The sequence below is a fragment of the Rosa rugosa genome, chromosome 3 (assembly GCF_958449725.1).
Source record: "Rosa rugosa chromosome 3, drRosRugo1.1, whole genome shotgun sequence".
In the NCBI taxonomy this organism is placed as follows: domain Eukaryota; kingdom Viridiplantae; phylum Streptophyta; class Magnoliopsida; order Rosales; family Rosaceae; genus Rosa; species Rosa rugosa.
In genome coordinates, this window is record NC_084822.1 from 6643378 (window position 1) to 6661507 (window position 18130).

Below are 18130 nucleotides of genomic sequence, written 5' to 3' on the forward strand. Positions count from 1 at the left end.
TCCATTCCTGGATTGCTTTGGTATCTTCCTAACATCCCAACCACAAAATTGATGTCTGGTCTTGTACAAGTTTGTGCATAAACCAAACTTCCTACAGCGGATGCATAAGGAATTCTTTCCATGCCCTTCCGCTCCAATTCATTTAGTGGGCATTGCTTAAGGCTAAACTTGTCCCCTCTCTGAGTTGGAGCAATGCTTGGTGAACATTTTTCCATTCCAAATCTCTCTAGAACTCTCTCAATATATGCTTTCTGAGACAACCCCAACAGTCCACGTGATCTATCTCAAAATATTTCAATTCCAATCACGTAGGATGCCTCACCCATATCTTTCATTTCAAATTTCTTAGAGAGAAAATTCTTGGTTTCATGTAACAACCCAAGATCACTACTAGCAAGCAAAATATCATCAACATATAAAATCAGAAATATAAACTTACTCCCACTGACCTTTAGGTATATACATTGATCAACAATGTTTTCCTTAAAACCGAAGGAGACAACAATATCATTAAACTTGAGATACCATTGTCGGGAAGCTTGTTTAAGTCCATATATCAATTTCTTTAATTTACAAACCATGTATTCCTTTCCTTCTGATGAGAAGCCTTCAAGTTGATTCATATAGACTTCCTCCTCTAAGTTCCCATTTAGAAAAGCCGTTTTCACATCCATTTGATGTAACTCTAAATCAAAATGAGCTACAAGTGCCATAATAATTCTGAGAGAGTCCTTGTTAGAAACAGGAGAGAAGGTTTCTTTGTAATCAATGCCTTCTTTCTGAGTGAAACCTTTGGCTACAAGTCTGGCTTTATATCGTTCTATGTTGCCATTAGAGTCGCGTTTGGTTTTGAAAACCCATTTACACCCAACTCTTTTACATCCTTCAGGCAACTCAACGAGTTCCCAAACTTTGTTTTGGTCCATTGATTTCAGTTCATCATTCATAGCATCAATCCATTTCTCAGAATTCTCACGCTGAATGGCTTGTGAATAAGAAACCGGATCCTTACTTGACCCAATGTCAAATTCAGATTCTTGCAAGTATACCACATAATCATTTGAAATAGCAGGTCTTCTATTTCTTTGAGACCGTCTTACTCCTATTTCTTGTGGTTCTTGTGCTACAACTTCATTGTCAATGATTTCATTATATTGGTTTTGGTCATTCATTTCTTGATCATTCACTACTTCCTGATCGTTCATTTCTTGATCATTTATTCCATGATCATTCATTTCTTGATTATTCAGTTGTTGTTCATTGTCGTTAGGTTGTACAACAACTAGAGGAACAACACTTCTTTGAGAAGATATAGGTGCAGAAAACTGCATCCTAACTTCTTGAATAATTACTTCCCTCTTTTCACTCCCACTAATTTCACCATTTTCAATGAATCTAGTATTTCCGGCTTCAACAATTCTTGTACTATGGTCAGGACAATAAAACCTATATTCTTTAGACTTTTCTGGGTAACCAATGAAGTAACCACTTTTTGTTTTAAAATCTAATTTCTTTTCTTGTGGATTATAGAGCTTAACCTCTGCAGGGCATCCCCAAACATGTAGGTGCCTTAAACTAGGTTTCCTTCCCGTCCACAGTTCAAAAAGAGTCTTTGGAACTGCCTTACTAGGAACTCTATTCAGTAAGTATATATACAGCGGTTCTTAAAGCATGCATCCACAATGATATAGGTAATGTTGAATTACTCAACATACTTCTAACCATATCCATAAGCGTACGATTACGCCTTTCAGCAACACCATTCTGTTGTGGCGTTCCTGGCATAGTGTATTGAGCACAAATGCCATGCTTTTCAAGGAACTTAGCAAAAGGACCAGGATGTTGTCCTGACTCATCATACCTTCCATAGAATTCACCACCTCTATCTGATCTTACAATTTTCACTTTTCTATCTAACTGTCTCTCAACTTCAGTGATGAATACCTCAAGGGCATTTACAGATTGAGACTTTTCATTCAATAGATAGATATAACCATAACGTGAAAAATCATCTACAAAGGTGATAAAATATTTTTCTCCACTAAAAGATGGAACATCAAAAGGTCCACAAATGTCTATGTGAATAATTTCAAGAAGCTTAGAACTTCTTGTGGCACCTTTCTTTGTGTGTTTGGTTTGCTTTCCCTTTATACAATCCACACAAACACCCAAATCAGTAAAATCTAGGTTCGGAAGAACCTCATTCTTTACCAATCTCTCCATTCTTTCTCTGGATATATGACCCAGCCTTTTGTGCCACAAGAAAGAGGAAGATTCATCTATCAAGCTACGTTTAGTTCCAACCTTAGGATGCAGGGTTAAAAGTGTTTCAACATAGCCAATGATAATTCAAAAAGGTTGAAAAATTGAGCAAATTCAGAGGACTTTTGAACTTAAACACATCTCACAAATCATAATCAACACAATGAAGAATGACAATAAGCAACCAGACATGCGCGAAATTTATAGATGTTGGTATGTTGTAGCCATTGGTAATTCAAAAAATTCAAAATTGAACAAATTAACTCAAGTCAATCTCATAAATGAAATCAACACCGTGAAGAATGACATATTTAAACTGAATTAATGAAAAGACTCGACCTTTAAATAGTCAAAAACAATAAAATTTCAGCAAAAAAGAATTTATAGATGAGTTCGTTGGAGGAGGCAACGCGACTGCTTGCTTCGCTCTCATTTGATCTGGATCGTTGTGTTCCTATCTCCTGGCCAGGCGGCTCCATCTCGTCTCTGTACAAGAACTCGGCTTGGATGGAGTTCTACGACAAGAAGGGCTCCGAAGTTGGTACCTCAGATGGCAGTGCCGTTGTCTTGGGGGCTTCCGGCAGTCCAACTGGGCTTGATGCTGAATAGGCCTATTGGGCCTAGAGCCTAGTTGGTTTCTAGGATTTGACTTTTGAGTCCAAATGCTCTAGTGAGTTAGTTGAGAGTTCCTTTCCCCATTGGGGAAAGGGATTTTAATTTAGTTTGTATGAACTTTAGCCTATTATTATGCAAAACTAGTTCATAGTGGAATAGGCATTTGAATTGGCTTACTTGAATAAATGAACATGACCTGTCTAATAAGTGGACCTATCCTATGTACCACCATGGCTTCACCACAACTTCTGATCTGTCTATAGATGGCAGCGGAATGATATGTAATGGTCATTCTGATCTGACATTTATCAATGAAAATCTATATGATGATGTTTATTAAAAAAACTACTTAAATATAACCAAGAATAATAACAAAAATTCATATAAAAGAAATTTAGATAAGAAATTGAGTGTCAAATACCCAAAAAATTAAGGTAAAAAAGCATATGAATTAAAAGTATAAACAACTTCAAATACAAACATAAAAAGAAAAAAAAAATTAGAAACTAAAAAGAAAAGGTAAACCAAGGTTAAAAAGGTATATGAATGACCAACTAAAAGTAAAAAACAAACAGGCCTAGGTGGGAATTGAACCTCTTGGTATTTTCAAGGATCTAAGATGTAAATGTTGACACAAAATATTATATACACCTTTTTAAAAATATGAGGCCCCTTGAATTGGAGGCCTAAAGCCGGCCCTGACACTTAATATCATTTGTTCTAGTGGCATCGGTACTTACTTTGTAAGTGGAAGGTTTTAAATTCAATTCACGAACTAATTGTTGTACATTCAGTTGGATTAGAAAGTTTAAAATCTGTTAAAAGTTAAAGAAAAAAATGGATTGTAATAGGCATGGAGTGCTTATGTATGATCATGTTCTTCATTTACTAATTACCAACTTAAATGACCAATAGTCTAGCTAAGCCACTTTTTATGTAATCTCATGGCCAAGATGGTGTTAATATATAGTAATCCCTTTGTCTAATCCAAATCAAATGGAACACGAATCAAAGATTAACTTATATTAAGCCCAACAAAACTTTGTTTGATGAAATCGATTAAAATAGATATGTCGATATTATGAAATTTAGCCATTTACTTTGTGTGTACATAATCAAGTTCTCTAGTACTAATCGATATTATACTGTGACTTTTACTCCCCCTTCCTCTCGCTCTGCTAGGGTTAGGGTTTTGAGTTCTCGAGTTGTGCGGCGTCCCATTCTCATGGCTGCTACTATTGACTCCATGACTACCAAACTTGCGACTAAACTGTCGCTCAAGGAAGGGGAAGAACCCGTGGATTTGGGGAACCTTAGGGTTCCGGGGAAAGAGTTTTTGGCCCATAACTTCTACCTAGTGGGTCGACTGAATACTTGTAAAGCGTTGGTGGCGTCTGACTGGGACTGTGGAGGTCCAACCAAGAGGTGATCGTTTACTCTTTACGTTCACCCATGAACATGATGTTGCTCGTGTGAAGAAGGGTGGTCCTTGGGGTTTTCAGAGATCCATGCTTCTCCTGAATGACTATGATGGGTTTTCAGAGATATCTGAGGTGAAACTGGATTTTGTTTGGATCTGGACTGTGCTGCAAGGAATTCCTCCAGGTATCTTGACTGAGCCTACGGTAAGGCTGGTGGGCGGGTCAATTGGAGACGATTGTTGTCCTACTTGTGCTACCTATCAACGACCCGGTGTGATTGGATCAAAGGTTTGGGTTTCCCCTGATGATATCGTAACACTTCGCTTTCGATACGAGCGTCTTTTGGGGCGTTGCCGGATCTGTACCATGCTTAATCATGGAGAGCAGCGCTGTCTGAGGGAGGCAAAGTCGGCGTTGGAGCTGGAAGTGAAGACTGGGTCGCAGCCGGTAGCAGGCCCTATTGTTTCTGCCCTAGTCATTAGGGCGAATGTTCGGCCTACAATATCACCTTCCTTGTTGTCTGCTCTCAGGGTCCCTAACCTGTTGAAGAAATGATCGGTGCAGATCCGATTGCTACCAGAGTTGGTGCTGGCGTCGGCAACTGAAGGAACTTCTTCTCAACCTCTTATTGTGGGGGTACGGCGCCCAAGAGAGGAAGAGACTCAAGAAGAGGGAAAGCGTGCCAAACACAGTTTGGACCTCATACAGGTTGATCTACAGCCGAAAAACCTCGGTTTGGAGTTCTCCTCCGAGGGATTGGTGGATGTGACAGTGACCTCAACTACTAAGGTCTACAAGAAGAAAGGACGGCCCTATGGAAAGAGAAACAACCCCAAAAGCTCGCCGACGATGTCGGTTTGCAGAGGCTCTGAATCGATGGAGTCAGCGTCTACTGAGGGTGGTTCAGCAGGTTTGCATGCTGTGCATACAAGGTTGGAGTCCATTTCCCGGTATGGTTAGGATAAGCCTCCCTACATTTCTATGGGTGAGACGTGGCCTTTTTATTCATGGAGACGTACACCACGAGGGTCTTAGGCATCAAGATGTTTCACCTTTGGAGGCGTAGGGCTAGCAGTTTTATTTTTTTAGTGCATTTTTTTGCTTTAGTGTTTTTCTGGACTTTAGTTTTTTGGATTTCCTTTGGTTTTTAGTACTCTTCGTGAGCATGGATGTATTGTAATATGAGGGGTGTTTGTACCCTTCATGCTTGACCGAGTGACGTCGTTATGATTTATCATCAATAATGGATTAGTCTTCCGTTGCCCTTAAAAAAAAAAATTAAATGATTGTTCTCTAGTACTAATCGGGGACTCCTCAGTCCTCACAGAGCTGATGGAGAATTACACGGGTTAACATAAGCTACTTTTTCGAGTGCGCCTTACCGCGCTGTTGGTATTCCCTCAACTGATTGAGTCCAAACTCCAAAGTATGAGGCTCGTATTAACCTTCAACCCATCAATCAAATTAGATTCACTTTCAAAATCTCATGTTGTCCATCTGCCCCTAGTCTTCGGTCTTCATACCCAACAAACATTCCAAGAATAGAATGGAAATAATCCAAAAAATAATCCAAGTCTTCGGTCCATCTGCCCCTAACATTCCAAGAAATAATCCAAAAAAAAAAAAACATTCCAAGAATAGAATGGAAGTATATAACTATATACTATAATGCAAGTACATATTTATACAGTATACTAGTTTATATGTTGCTAGTTCATGTAACTAGTGTCTGCATTTCTATAGTGCCAAGAGCTTGAAGCTCATGGCTCTACTGAGATAACGAATATATGAATTATATATACATAAACTGAATGAATTTTAGATTCAGTTTTCATTCTTAGAATGGATTCTAGATTCTCAAGTAGGCTACGTCTCAAAAGTATCTAAGCTAACTTACTAGGTCGTTGGATTACTTCAGCAAAATTTTTGCACCCATCACATTTATCATACAAACAAAGTGAGAATTCATATGGAACTAATGGAAGCCACCTCTATAACAGCTGCAATCAACAATATTGTATTACATATCATATATATGCATCAAAACTAGCAAGCCAAAACCTAATTATAAAACAAAAACCCAGTTCTTTAATCTCCTCGATTCTCAAAGATAACCATGGAGTAATTAGCAAATGAGAGAGCATGAGCAACTGGATCGTCTGCCCTATAAGCTTTTCTTATAGTGGGACTATAATTGCTGCTGCGCACCTTCCCAGGAATTCAAATTATTGTTTACGTTAAAAATTGGAAAAGGTTTAGAGCAGCCACTACAGCCGCCATTAATTAGTACTCAATAACTCTCTTTCAATTTCTTTCTCTCTCTCCATGTGTAACTGATCAGCCAATGATTTAAACGCCGCGTAACAGCTCCTTTCCCATTTCCAATGATTACACAAGCTTCACTCCGTACCATGTGTTGTAGAGAAGAAGATGAAGATGAATCATCATCCTCATCACCATCATCAACCATAAATATCAAGAGCAGTAGTATCCCAATGGCCACGCTCTCTTCCATAGTGTAGAACTACTACTATATATAGGGAGCCTAGTTCTCCATACCAGTCATTGTAGCTCTGTGTTTTACTCTGCTTTTTGTTCTGTCATTAGTTATTGGTCTTGGTTATGGAAGAGAAAATGAGAGCCCATATATTAGTGATTAGAGAGCTGGACTTGAAAAAGGACACACCAAGGGTTGAAGAGTTAGAGAGAGGGTGTGAGGCTGGCTCAAGTGGCGAAATGTCACTCTTTACTGATCTTTTGGGTGACCCGATTTGCCGAATCCGAAACTCGCCCTCGTTCCTCATGCTGGTGAGAGCTTTGTAAATTCCATGTCATTTTCGTTTCTGTTATTATCTGAAACTTCAAAGTTGAGAGTTTCTATCATACTCCGGAGTATGTGATTTGCACATTTATGATAATGAGTTTGTTTTATGATCACAAGCAGGTGGCTGAAATGGGAAAAGAAATCGTTGGGATCATCAGGGGTTGCATCAAAGTCGTTTCTTGTGGTAAAAACATCACGAGGCCTAGCAATGAAGATTCCGATCTTAAATTCAAACCCATTTGCACCAAACTTGCTTACATTCTTGGCCTTAGAGTTTCCGCTTCACACAGGTAACTTAAAATTACTCTTGGCCTTATGAAAATACTGCTTAAACTTTCTCAAGTAGTGTTAGAATCCTCTAAGAGGGTGGCCGTCTTTATGACAATGTGTGACTATATAGTAGATCGTAGCAAGCTCAAAGTATTGCCCTACTTGGTTATGTCATCATGACATAGTATAATGGTTTTTAACTTTTGATATGCAGGAGAAAAGGTATTGGTCTGAAACTAGTTAACAGAATGGAAGAATGGTTTCGAAGAAATGGTGCAGAGTACTCATACATGGCTACTGAGCTTGACAACAAAGCTTCACTAAACCTTTTCACCCAAAAATGCTACTACACCAAATTTCGTACCCCTTCAATTTTGGTCCAACCGGTCTTTGCTCACCGAGTCAAAACTCACCGCAATCAAGTCACCATTATTGAACTCACCCCACCGGAGGCTGAGACCCTCTACCGCCGCCAATTCTCCGCCACCGAGTTTTTTCCTCAGGACATTGATAGAATTGTGGAAAACAAGCTCAATGTTGGTACATTTTTAGCTGTCCCAACCGAGTTTTTGTGGACGGGTTTGGAAAGGTTTCTATCCAAGCCGCCCGAGTCATGGGCTGTTTTGAGTGCATGGAATTGTAAGGAGGTGTTTACATTGGAAATCAAAGGTGCATCGCTTGCACGGCGCTTGGCTGCCAAGGCAACTCGCATGGTGGATAGGGCGCTGCCTTGGCTGAGGATACCTTCGGTCCCCAATATTTTCAGGCCATTTGGGTTGCTTTTCCTGTATGGGTTAGGAGGACAAGGGCCACGCGCAGATAAGCTGGCAAAGGTGCTTTTTGGCCATGCACATAACGTAGCTAGGGAATTGAGCTGTGGGGTGTTGGTGACTGAAGTAGCCGACCAAGAACCGTTGAGGTTAGCAGTACCACATTGGAAGTGGCTATCGTGCGCCGAGGATGTGTGGTGCATCAAGAGGCTTGTTGAGGACTATAGTGATGGGTCACTTGGGGACTGGACCAAATCTCCACCCGGGTTATCAATTTTTGTTGATCCAAGGGAATTCTAGTAATGGAGGCAAATTTTGTACTTCTGAGATGTCCATGATGTATGAAACTTTTTGCAGAAATGTTACATGATGCAAATTTATACCAAATAATTCCTGCTGTCAAAATGTCCATGGGAAGCAGTCATTCATGTTCCAACCTAATCCATGGTTTTGATTAATAATCTGATAATATAGCATTGGTAGAGAATATTTAACAAAAACACAGTTAGGCCTGACAGTTGGAACTCTAGACATTGGATCACCAGTTACATTCTCTAGGTAATCATTTTCTCACACCCTGTGGATTTTTCTCCAGATGCAACAAAAAGCCCTTCTCCCAAACTATATGTACTTCACTTTCGCTCAAGTAATAGACAACAAGTTCTTAAGTAGCTAAGATTATGAGGAGAGAAGGGACCAAAAAATTTCAAACCTATTTTCTGTGTTCTAAGAAACCGAATGCCTCCGATTTCTGGAAGGTGTGGACTTAGCAGCCTCTTCAGGATTTGCAGAACCAAGACTCTCGGATGAATCTGAGCCACTATTCTCGCCTTGTCCCCCTTTGCTTGAAAAGAGCTTTGCAAAGACCTTCTTTGAATTGAGTAACCTTCTCATTTTACTAACTGCAGCCTTGTCAACATTGCTTTTACCATCTCCATTCCTCTCAACACTGGCCAATCTTAAAGAAGCTAACTCTCCTTTCAGGGCCCTAAGCTCCTCAGCAGACGCAACTGCATCCCAATCCTCCTCTGTGTTAGTTGTTGCAGACCTTGAGCTCCCATGAGAACCACTGTTTAAATCCTTCATGCCTTTAGGTAAGTCGGGAGTGCTACTGCCTGATGAAGCAGCAGCCCTGACTTGCTCAAAAAAGAGTACCTGCACAACTACGCGCAACGGGAGTCTCTCATTTTGCACAGCGTGCATGCAGGCATCGACTGACAGCTTTTTGCAGTCCATCAGCTTGCAGATCCTCTTTCTCTCACTCTTACTAATCCCCGGGTGCTCCTGTATAAGAGAAGGCCAAAGTGTGAACAACATATCATTTAGCAACACTAAACAAAAAACTAGACAAAAGCACTTTAAGAATCTTTAATGAAATTTAAAAGAAAACAGCTAAGTTTTAGCACCTAGTTTGTGCAATAACAAGAAAAGACTTTGCACATCACCATCAATAGACCAACTGAATGTATATTAGGAGATCAACATATATCAGGAGGCTCCTACCTTGAGAAACATGTCAATGGCTCGGTAAAGCCCATCATGAGCAGGGCGAGAGAAACCTGACACCATTTCTGCAAGATCGACAAACTTGGACAAGGGTAGGTTCAGATCCTTTGAAATTTCAGCAAGATACCCATCTATCAGTTTTGCCACCATCAACTTAGAAGCATCTGACAAGATCCCTGGCCTCCTCTCCTCCTGAATCTCATGGCCCTCTTCTAATGATTGAATCTCTGCAGTCTGATCTTTCTTTAGAAACTCTTCTACTATTTTTTTAACTGCACTAACATCATATATAGTAGCTTCTCCTTCTGCTGCTCGTATCAAAAGATCAATTACTGAAGCCTCCTCCAGTTGCTGTCCTATTCTCTTTACCATCTCATCCTTGGTTGTTTCTCCAGAGTTCACATATATAGCTGCTTTTAACAATTTGAGCAAGAAACTACAAGAGATGCTGCCTTTCTCTGCAGGCAACAGCCAGACAATTGCATCCACTGTTGATCGATGCTTTGCCATATCTCCACTCTGGATCATACCTTTGCTGAAACCTGGCAACCTTCTGTAAGCATAAGCTTTCAAGGCTTCTCCGATCACTTCACCAGAAAGTACTGCTTTGGTTTTAATACTCATAAGAACACGCTTAAACAAATCAATCTCAAGCTCACATAATTCCTCCACCCACCAATCCTTTGGAACTTGACGGTTTCTGACACCATTCCAATTTGGATCGTTCCCATTTTCCTCTGCAAGTTTCTTCCGGTTATAGGTATAGGACCAGTCAACTTTTGAAACATCGACACAGGCCTTGGTAGCTACCGAATCAATGCACTGGCTGACCAACTTCAGGTCCTCAGATATCGGCAAAAGAGACTTTGTAGTCTGAAGAACAATGATTGAATCCTTCCAGCTGCGGAAAATGCTAGAGTTAAGAAACACATCAATCTTGTATATGAGATTTCCTTTCTCAATAGACTCGTGCATTCCCATATACTCAGCCGCACATCGAGACACAACAACATTGTAAGCATTCAGGGTGACAGTCATGCCATAACAGAACTTGGCACATATCTCAAATGCAGCAGGGCCACCAGGAATGTCTGAAATGTGAATCTCCAAAGGTTTTGACTCATTGGTGTTTGCTAATTTCTGTAAGTGGGCACTCTTTGATAAAAGAGGAAACTGCAAACCATATTATAACTGTAATCAGCATCCCAAGACAAATATCTATAGCTATACAGCACAGTAACAGCAAAATTTTGAGATGCAACTGAACTGTGGAAGTAAGTTTGCTAACACTATCATCTCTAGAGTTTCAAAAATCAGCTTAATATACATCCTCAATGTGTGTGGTCTGTATCTAACAATTCTTTATTGATCGCAACCAAATCACAATAATTCATCAAGTGACGAGGTATTTATCAGCAAAGTAGGTATTAAACTAATATTTGAAGTATTCCTATCCTATGGCAAGAACATGTCCAGTTTATCATTATGAAAAAAACAGGTTGAGCACATACATATAGCATATGAGCCTTACAGAAATCATGAATTGTACCAATCAGCGAACTCAATCAATACCTCTTTTTTAACCACATAGTTTTGGTAGCTGAAATATCTGTTATTTCTCTAGTTGCTTGCAAATATGAATACCATAACATAATCTTGACTATAGATCGTTCAACATGAAAAGATTTAACATGCTAGGCATGAAACTTGGGAGATGTGATATTGCACAATAAAACCAAAAATGTCAAGGACTGAAACAGTTATTGTCAGTCCTGATACAATATACCATATATTGCAAGATAGATCCAATCAATACCTTGTGTAGATAAAACTTTGAATCTCCAACATTAACGATGATATCTGTTTCCAAATCAGCTGCCACATACCTGTACATATGAAAGTTATTTTGCAGTGTTAATAACGACTCTAAATAGTACCAATTCCTGCATAGTTACATGTAGCATTGGCTTTAATATTCCTCGTTCAAAGGACAGGATGGCTATGATGTAGCAACATCATTATACTAGAATTCAATTCATTTCCCTCATATTGTTCATCTGTATTATAATGGGTTTAGAAAGACACCTGACATTTTTCTATTTTGTGTCCATTTGGCACAACTTTATCATTTCTCACTGTTTTTCTTTATGTTATATTTGTTCCCTTTCTGGATAACTAGGTACTGCATTGCCTATTGTCAAAAAGGATAATACCAATGACTCTAAGGTGTTGAAAAGAAAAAGAAAAAAAAGTATCCAGAGCAAAAATAAATAAACGAAAATTGAAAGTGTTGTATGATCATAGCAAAATGGATAATACGAATGATTCTAAGGTGTTGAAAAGAAAAAAAAGATCCAGAGCAAAAATAAATAAATCAAAAAAATTAAAAGTGTTGTATGATCATAGCAAAAATGACAGGCTGAAAAAACAGTGATTATTTATATCTCCCCTCTCTTGGTTTGAGGGGAAAAAAGGAGTTTTTCCATTAAAGCCTCATGGTTCTGATATAATGTCCCAACTTAATTAGGTACAATAGAATGGGGAGAAAAAAGATGCGACACAAAATGAGAGCAGAATTTTAAAGCCCAATGTTTGAGCAAGAACCAAGGTGACTGCTAAATGGAGTAGCCAAACTGCCAAAACGCAATATCAATGAGTAGGAGATCAACTTTTTACTATCATGAACAGAAAAACCAACAAAAAATGATACAAAGAAATATACTAACAGGCTTATGGAACGAGAAATGAAATGCATCAGAGAATAGCCAGATAATTAATTCAGATTGATAATTGAGGAAGAAGCAGAGCAGAGTCGAAATAGAAGACTATAGAACATCTCACCTAACATTATTGCCATCAGTCTGAAAGGAATCCGGCTTTGATCCAAGTTTCATAAACTTCATCTTGGCAAGCAAAAGATCTGCTTTTCCTTCTGCACTTCCCAAACTAAACTTCCCCACTACCTAACCTGTAACTGCTTGATCAAATACTTCACACCAAGATCACCAGGCATCCCAAATAAGAACACATCTCGATCAACGAAAAACTGCTGGAAATGGAAAGGAACACGCCAGGAGTGGGGACCAGATATGATATCTGAATGCAACCAACTTCCTGGGCTTCAAGAGAGGAAAGAAGACACACAGAGGGAAGGATATATATGTATGCAGGGCAGGCTATGACCGAATCTTGACAAGGACTGAATGACTCTAAGAGATAGAGAGAGAAAGAAATGGGAAAGAGAAGATGGGCTTTGTGCAATTCTTTAAGAAAAGGTTCTCTTGAATGGCAAGAGAGCCAAAGAAGAGGGTGTTTCCTTGGTCGGCGGCAAAGCCCACGGAGTCCGGGTGCACCAAGTCAGCACAGGGAACACAGCCAACAGACTCTCAACTCTAAACAATTATCAAACACCAGAGACACTCACAAGCACAAATCTGACTCCACCACACTCCCCCACTATTTCTATGTCTCTCCCTTCTGATTCCTGTGTTTCTTTGTTTTCCTTTTAAAAAAAGCTTATTAAAGATTCATGCCACCAAGACCCTCTTAACGTCTTTAAAGCTTCAAGTTCCAAACCCAACATGTACACATCAACCAGATTTATTTTATAGACTTCTTTTATACCGTTGAAGTTTGAAAACCTGCAACTGAAAACAGCATCTCGGTATCAGTTGAAGAAACCACCAAAACGGTAGACAACAAGCATCTCTTTTTATTTGGGCAAAGTATGGGAATAAATGAGAGAAAGATCACAAATTTTAAGTTTATTATAGTTATAGACAACCAAACATCAACTACCAACAAAAAAATTATTACAAAAATTGAACTGAAATCTGAGGAATCTACCAGAATATATTGCAGAAAATCTATTAAAATACTCAAGCAAAGATCATATTGTGCTATTCACCCCAAGAGAATCACACATATTGTGCTGCAAAAGTGAAAAAAATTCTAAAACCCAAATAATGCCCTTCATATATAGACAAACCCCAAAAGCCACTCTCCGTGTAAACCCCACAAAACCCAAAGACCACCATTCATCAAATCTACAGAGCTATGCAACTATATCACACACTTGCAACTTGAAATAAAAGAAACCCAGTTCCAGACTGAGAGCAATCAGCCAAAACCAAAACCCAAATAGTATAACTGAGCAAAGAGACCAATAAAGACACAAACTTGCCAAGCACAACTCACCAAAGTTTGAAGCTTTAAGCTTGGAACAATCAGAAAAGGAACAGAGCAAAACAGTATCAAAAACCAAAAGAGCGAGGCTTTATACACGCATTGACTCCTTGAGAACCAAACCCACCACCACCACAAGACAAAAGGAAACCCAAAACCCAAAAACACCCATCAGAAAAAAATGAGCTGTAGCTTACCCAGTTCAGAACTGAAAAGGACCAAATTGCTACGAAATGTATGTTTCAGTCATTGACAGAAGTAGTAGTACGCACAGTAGTTACTACTTTTCCTTTTGGTTTTTCATTTCTGATTTTCTTTCCTTTTCCTTTTTTGCTTGCTTGCCTACTTTAATGTGGGAGGTGAGAGAAGAAAGTAGAATGTAGAAGAGAGGGTTTTATTCAGATTTTGGGGGAGCAAGCATTAAGAGACACTGCTTGACCACTCACCACCATGACCACCTTGCACAGTAAAGCACGCCAAAACTGACACACTGCTTTCTTTGCTGGGATGATGCCCCCATAACGCGGAGTCCTCTTTATTAAATCATCCACACCCTCCTGGTTTTAACCCACAAAGCCCATGACCCGGATGCTCTTTTCATGGAAAAGAATACCATAAGGAAATGAAATTTAAATTTATATTAGCATATATGCTGTTTTGTATCCTTTTTTTGGATAAGATGCTGTTTTGTATCCTTTGATAATTGTATGTTACATCCTTTTTCAGTATACTGATTTTGCAACTTTCTGAAATTGGGAGTATTTATAACCTCACCATCTAAGGTAATGAAAATAACATTTTACCTAAAGCATTAAGTGAGATTCACAAATGAACAATTTCAAAAGAAAACATCCTGTGTCCTTCTAAGTTTGATTAAGTTCTAAATTTCATTAAAAAATTTAAATTTAAATCAACAAAAAAAAAATGTCTAAAGTAAAAAGTGAAAAACTTCATATCCCACAATCTCATTAAGATTTACTTTTTGTTTAAGGTGAAATTGAAACTTTTTAACGACCGAAATGAACATTAAAAAACTCTACTTCAAATAGTGTAATTTCGAGACGTTCTCTTGATGTTTATTGTGATATGGGATGAGGCTCAATATGCTCTCTTGTCTTCTACAGTTTCATTAATCAAGATTTGAGGCTAGCTACACCAGTCTTTTTTAAGAAAACAAGCCCTTTCATCTATATCATAACATGTGATTTAGAAGTGTTGGTCACTAGGACATGACGAATGAGATTAAAGTTTACAATTGTCTATTTAATCTCAGTAGTTGATATTTAAGTAAGTTTGAGCGACCATGAATATCATGTGACCAAAAATATTTTTAACAAATTATTAGTGTTTTTGTACCATTTTATGATTGTTGAGATAAAAGATTGGATCAGTTAAGAAAAAAAATACAATTATAAAAATCAAAGCATATCAGCGTGATTTAATTATTAAAAAGATCGGAAGGAGCGAGATTACACCAAGTGTCTTTTGAGTATGCAAGGTTACACTTTACTCATAAGCACAAGGAGATGAAAGAGATATCTGAGGCTAAAGAATTACCTTCTTAGTTCATCAGTTTTCACTCATGTGATATGAAATAGATGATTGACTACTCTCGTCTCTCGCTTTTTATACATGAGTGATGATCACATCACTATATCACTATAGGAGGTAGGTGTGGACATTGAATTGTTGCAAAGAATTAGATATTGCCTTATAGTTTTCTGGATACTCTAGAGATATCATGTCATAATTAATTACATAATCTTTGTACAGAACAAAAGATTTGTGTTTCTAAAGTATAAGTATCACTAAATAATTATTCATTTCACCCACCATAAGAATACTCATTTTTAATGATAGGCGATTAGACGTTACATTTTTATTTAAAAAGATGATAAGATTTGAACTTGACATATTTAACATTTTGATTGGTTGGTTCAAGCCTCAATTTGTATTACACCAAAATTATTACTTTAGTTACTTGTAAGTTCATCATTTGAACTCCCTAGATTCAACATTTGAACATAAAAGCCAATATGCAAGAATTATTTCTACAGAGAAATGTTGTATTTTCTTAGAATTGAAAGAAGAACTAAATCTGATATATATTTTTTTGAAGAATAAATATATGTGATAATTGAAGCCTTGAAGGCATATCGAACTTCCATCTTTTGAGGACTTGTTCTGTTCATCCTAGCCACTTGTATTTAGTAGTTCCTTTCCTCTACCTTGAATACTGTGTTTCAATTTGTATAATTGTCCCCGCAGGTGCTCCCAAAGTTTATAAACTATTTAAATGGTTCCATGTGAGCTAAGCCTAAAGGAATCATCTCACTGCTGCTACGTTTCGAGCCAAATGGCATGTTCATTGAAACTAGGAGAATGAGCATAAACAACTAGATCTGTAATAACAAAGAAAAGACTAGTTGAAGCACAAGGTCAAACTCTTGCAATAAGAGACCCACTAAGTCTAGGAAAAGGGGTAATTAAATAATACAGGATGATGTAAGGAAAAGAACACACACATAATATATATGTATATTTAATTTGTTTAAGAGGAGATATGATGTTCTCAAACTTTAAGTATTTTTGAAAGACATCTACTCATCTAATAGATAGATTTTGAGACTCTGAGAATAAGTGAATTAGATATTCAATGTTTTCAGATTGTATTAGACATGATTTTCATGTAACTTTTATTCTCAAAATTTTGATTGTGTGTTCTTCCGATATATATATCTTAAAATAAAAAGATTGAGTCTCTAGTTGAATTCTGGAATTCATCTTCAACATAAATGAATACTCTTTTTTTTTTTTTTTAGGTATCATATCAAAGTCATGCATTTCAATTTATACCTCATTTTTCAACAATAATTAATTAATCATCTGATATCATAATAGTTAAACTAAATTTTTGGAAAAGAGAGATGTCAATATCCTATGTCAATGCTTACTTAATGGAAGCCACACTTGACTGGTTGACAACGGTATATTTTCTCCTCCGAAGTCAAAAATATTGTGCCTCTCTGCCTCGTGAAAGCACCAAAACATGAGCATGCATGATAATATTCATTATAATACAAGCTAAGCTTAGGATACATCAAATTCCCATCGACTCAACACTTCCCTATGATAGTGCTAGATTTCTTTAGATTTTAGAAACACCTCCTCACTCTCACGTACTGCACCACATTTTGAGGTCCTCATCTTGCTCTTACTTAATATACCCTCTATTATCTATATAATACACATGGTGCTGACTGTTGTATCTTTAAAATTAATACTACTATTTGATTATGAACAATCTTTCATAAATAATATTATAGATAAACAATAGGACTAAATTCAGTTTGCTCCCGCAAATTTTGGGGCAAACATCAGTTTGTTCCCTTATCTTTTTTTTTTTAATCATGATGGTCCTTACACTTCTATTTTTCATCACGCACGTCCAAAATTCAAATTTGTCTCCAAAAATGACGTCAGATGCTGAGCTGGACCCGACAACATGACCCACTTTTCAGACTTCGAAAGGCATAATGGACATTTGAACCCAATAATCTCAAAAAATAAAATTAATAAATAATAAACCCCATAATTCTTTCAAAAAAAAAAAAAACCCATAATATATGGGGCTTGGCTCAAATCGACATTTTCTGTCCCTTGGATCAAATCCAGTTCCTATATCCCCGCTTGTCTTCTCCCCCGCCGACGACGCCTCTTCTCTTCTCTCCTACACTTGAAAATTGCAGAAATCTTGTTCTCTTATTCCGGAGAAGGACCGTCCAATCTGGGTGGTTGGAGTCGTTGTCGACGGAGATGAAGCGGTGGAGCTAGGTTCCGGCGAGTTAGGCCTAGGCCAGGCCCTGTTCGGTGAGTGGAATTTTGTTGTCCGGAGTGGTGGTGTAGGCGGCCATGGTTGTAAAGAACAAGAAGACGAAGATGAAGAATATGAAGGTCTCCCACCTCCTATGCATCTTTCTAATCTGATCGGGTTCCTCACTTCCTTGAATTTCACTATCAGTGTGCAAATGTGAAATGTGTAGCGGTGGTGCTCTGTTTGTTTTGGTAACCCAAATTTCACAGATCCATCATCGTCTTCCTCTCCGCCAATCTCGTCGACTTAATTCTTCATCCTAAAAAAAACTCAAATTCGAGCAGCTCTAATTGACACCCACCTCAAAAATCTCAAAAACTCCCCCAATCGATTTTCGAAGGTAACCCATTTCTAAAGCTTTCATCTTTCTCTTATGGGTTTCTTTCATTTTGGCTAAAGTTTC

General features: G+C 38.0%; 2 protein-coding genes across 5 annotated transcripts; one reads left to right on the plus strand and one right to left on the minus strand.

Moving 5' to 3' along the window:
* The first annotated feature begins 7189 nt into the window (after positions 1-7189).
* LOC133736528 (probable N-acetyltransferase HLS1-like) lies at positions 7190-8479 on the plus strand. The gene is made up of 2 exons (XM_062164051.1): positions 7190-7412; positions 7607-8479. Exons 1-2 carry the CDS (start codon positions 7210-7212, stop codon positions 8460-8462), a joined length of 1059 nt encoding a protein of 352 aa, XP_062020035.1. The 5' UTR covers positions 7190-7209; the 3' UTR covers positions 8463-8479.
* Positions 8480-8586: 107 nt separating this feature from the next.
* Positions 8587-14362, minus strand: LOC133736526 (BTB/POZ domain-containing protein NPY2). 4 transcript variants are annotated; one of them, XM_062164048.1, is made up of 5 exons: positions 14051-14362; positions 12510-13315; positions 11485-11554; positions 9666-10841; positions 8587-9446 (listed from the first exon to the last, which is right to left on the minus strand). In XM_062164048.1, the coding sequence occupies exons 2-5, from the start codon at positions 12569-12571 to the stop codon at positions 8889-8891; spliced, it is 1866 nt and encodes a 621-aa protein (XP_062020032.1). In that variant the 5' UTR covers positions 12572-13315; positions 14051-14362; the 3' UTR covers positions 8587-8888. The 4 variants fall into 4 exon arrangements, with proteins under 4 accessions (XP_062020032.1, XP_062020031.1, XP_062020034.1 ...); XM_062164047.1 differs by lacking the exon at positions 14051-14362 and adding an exon at positions 13866-14022; XM_062164050.1 differs by lacking the exon at positions 14051-14362 and adding an exon at positions 13866-13977 and having other exon boundaries at positions 12510-13309.
* Between the last annotated feature and the right edge of the window lie 3768 nt (positions 14363-18130).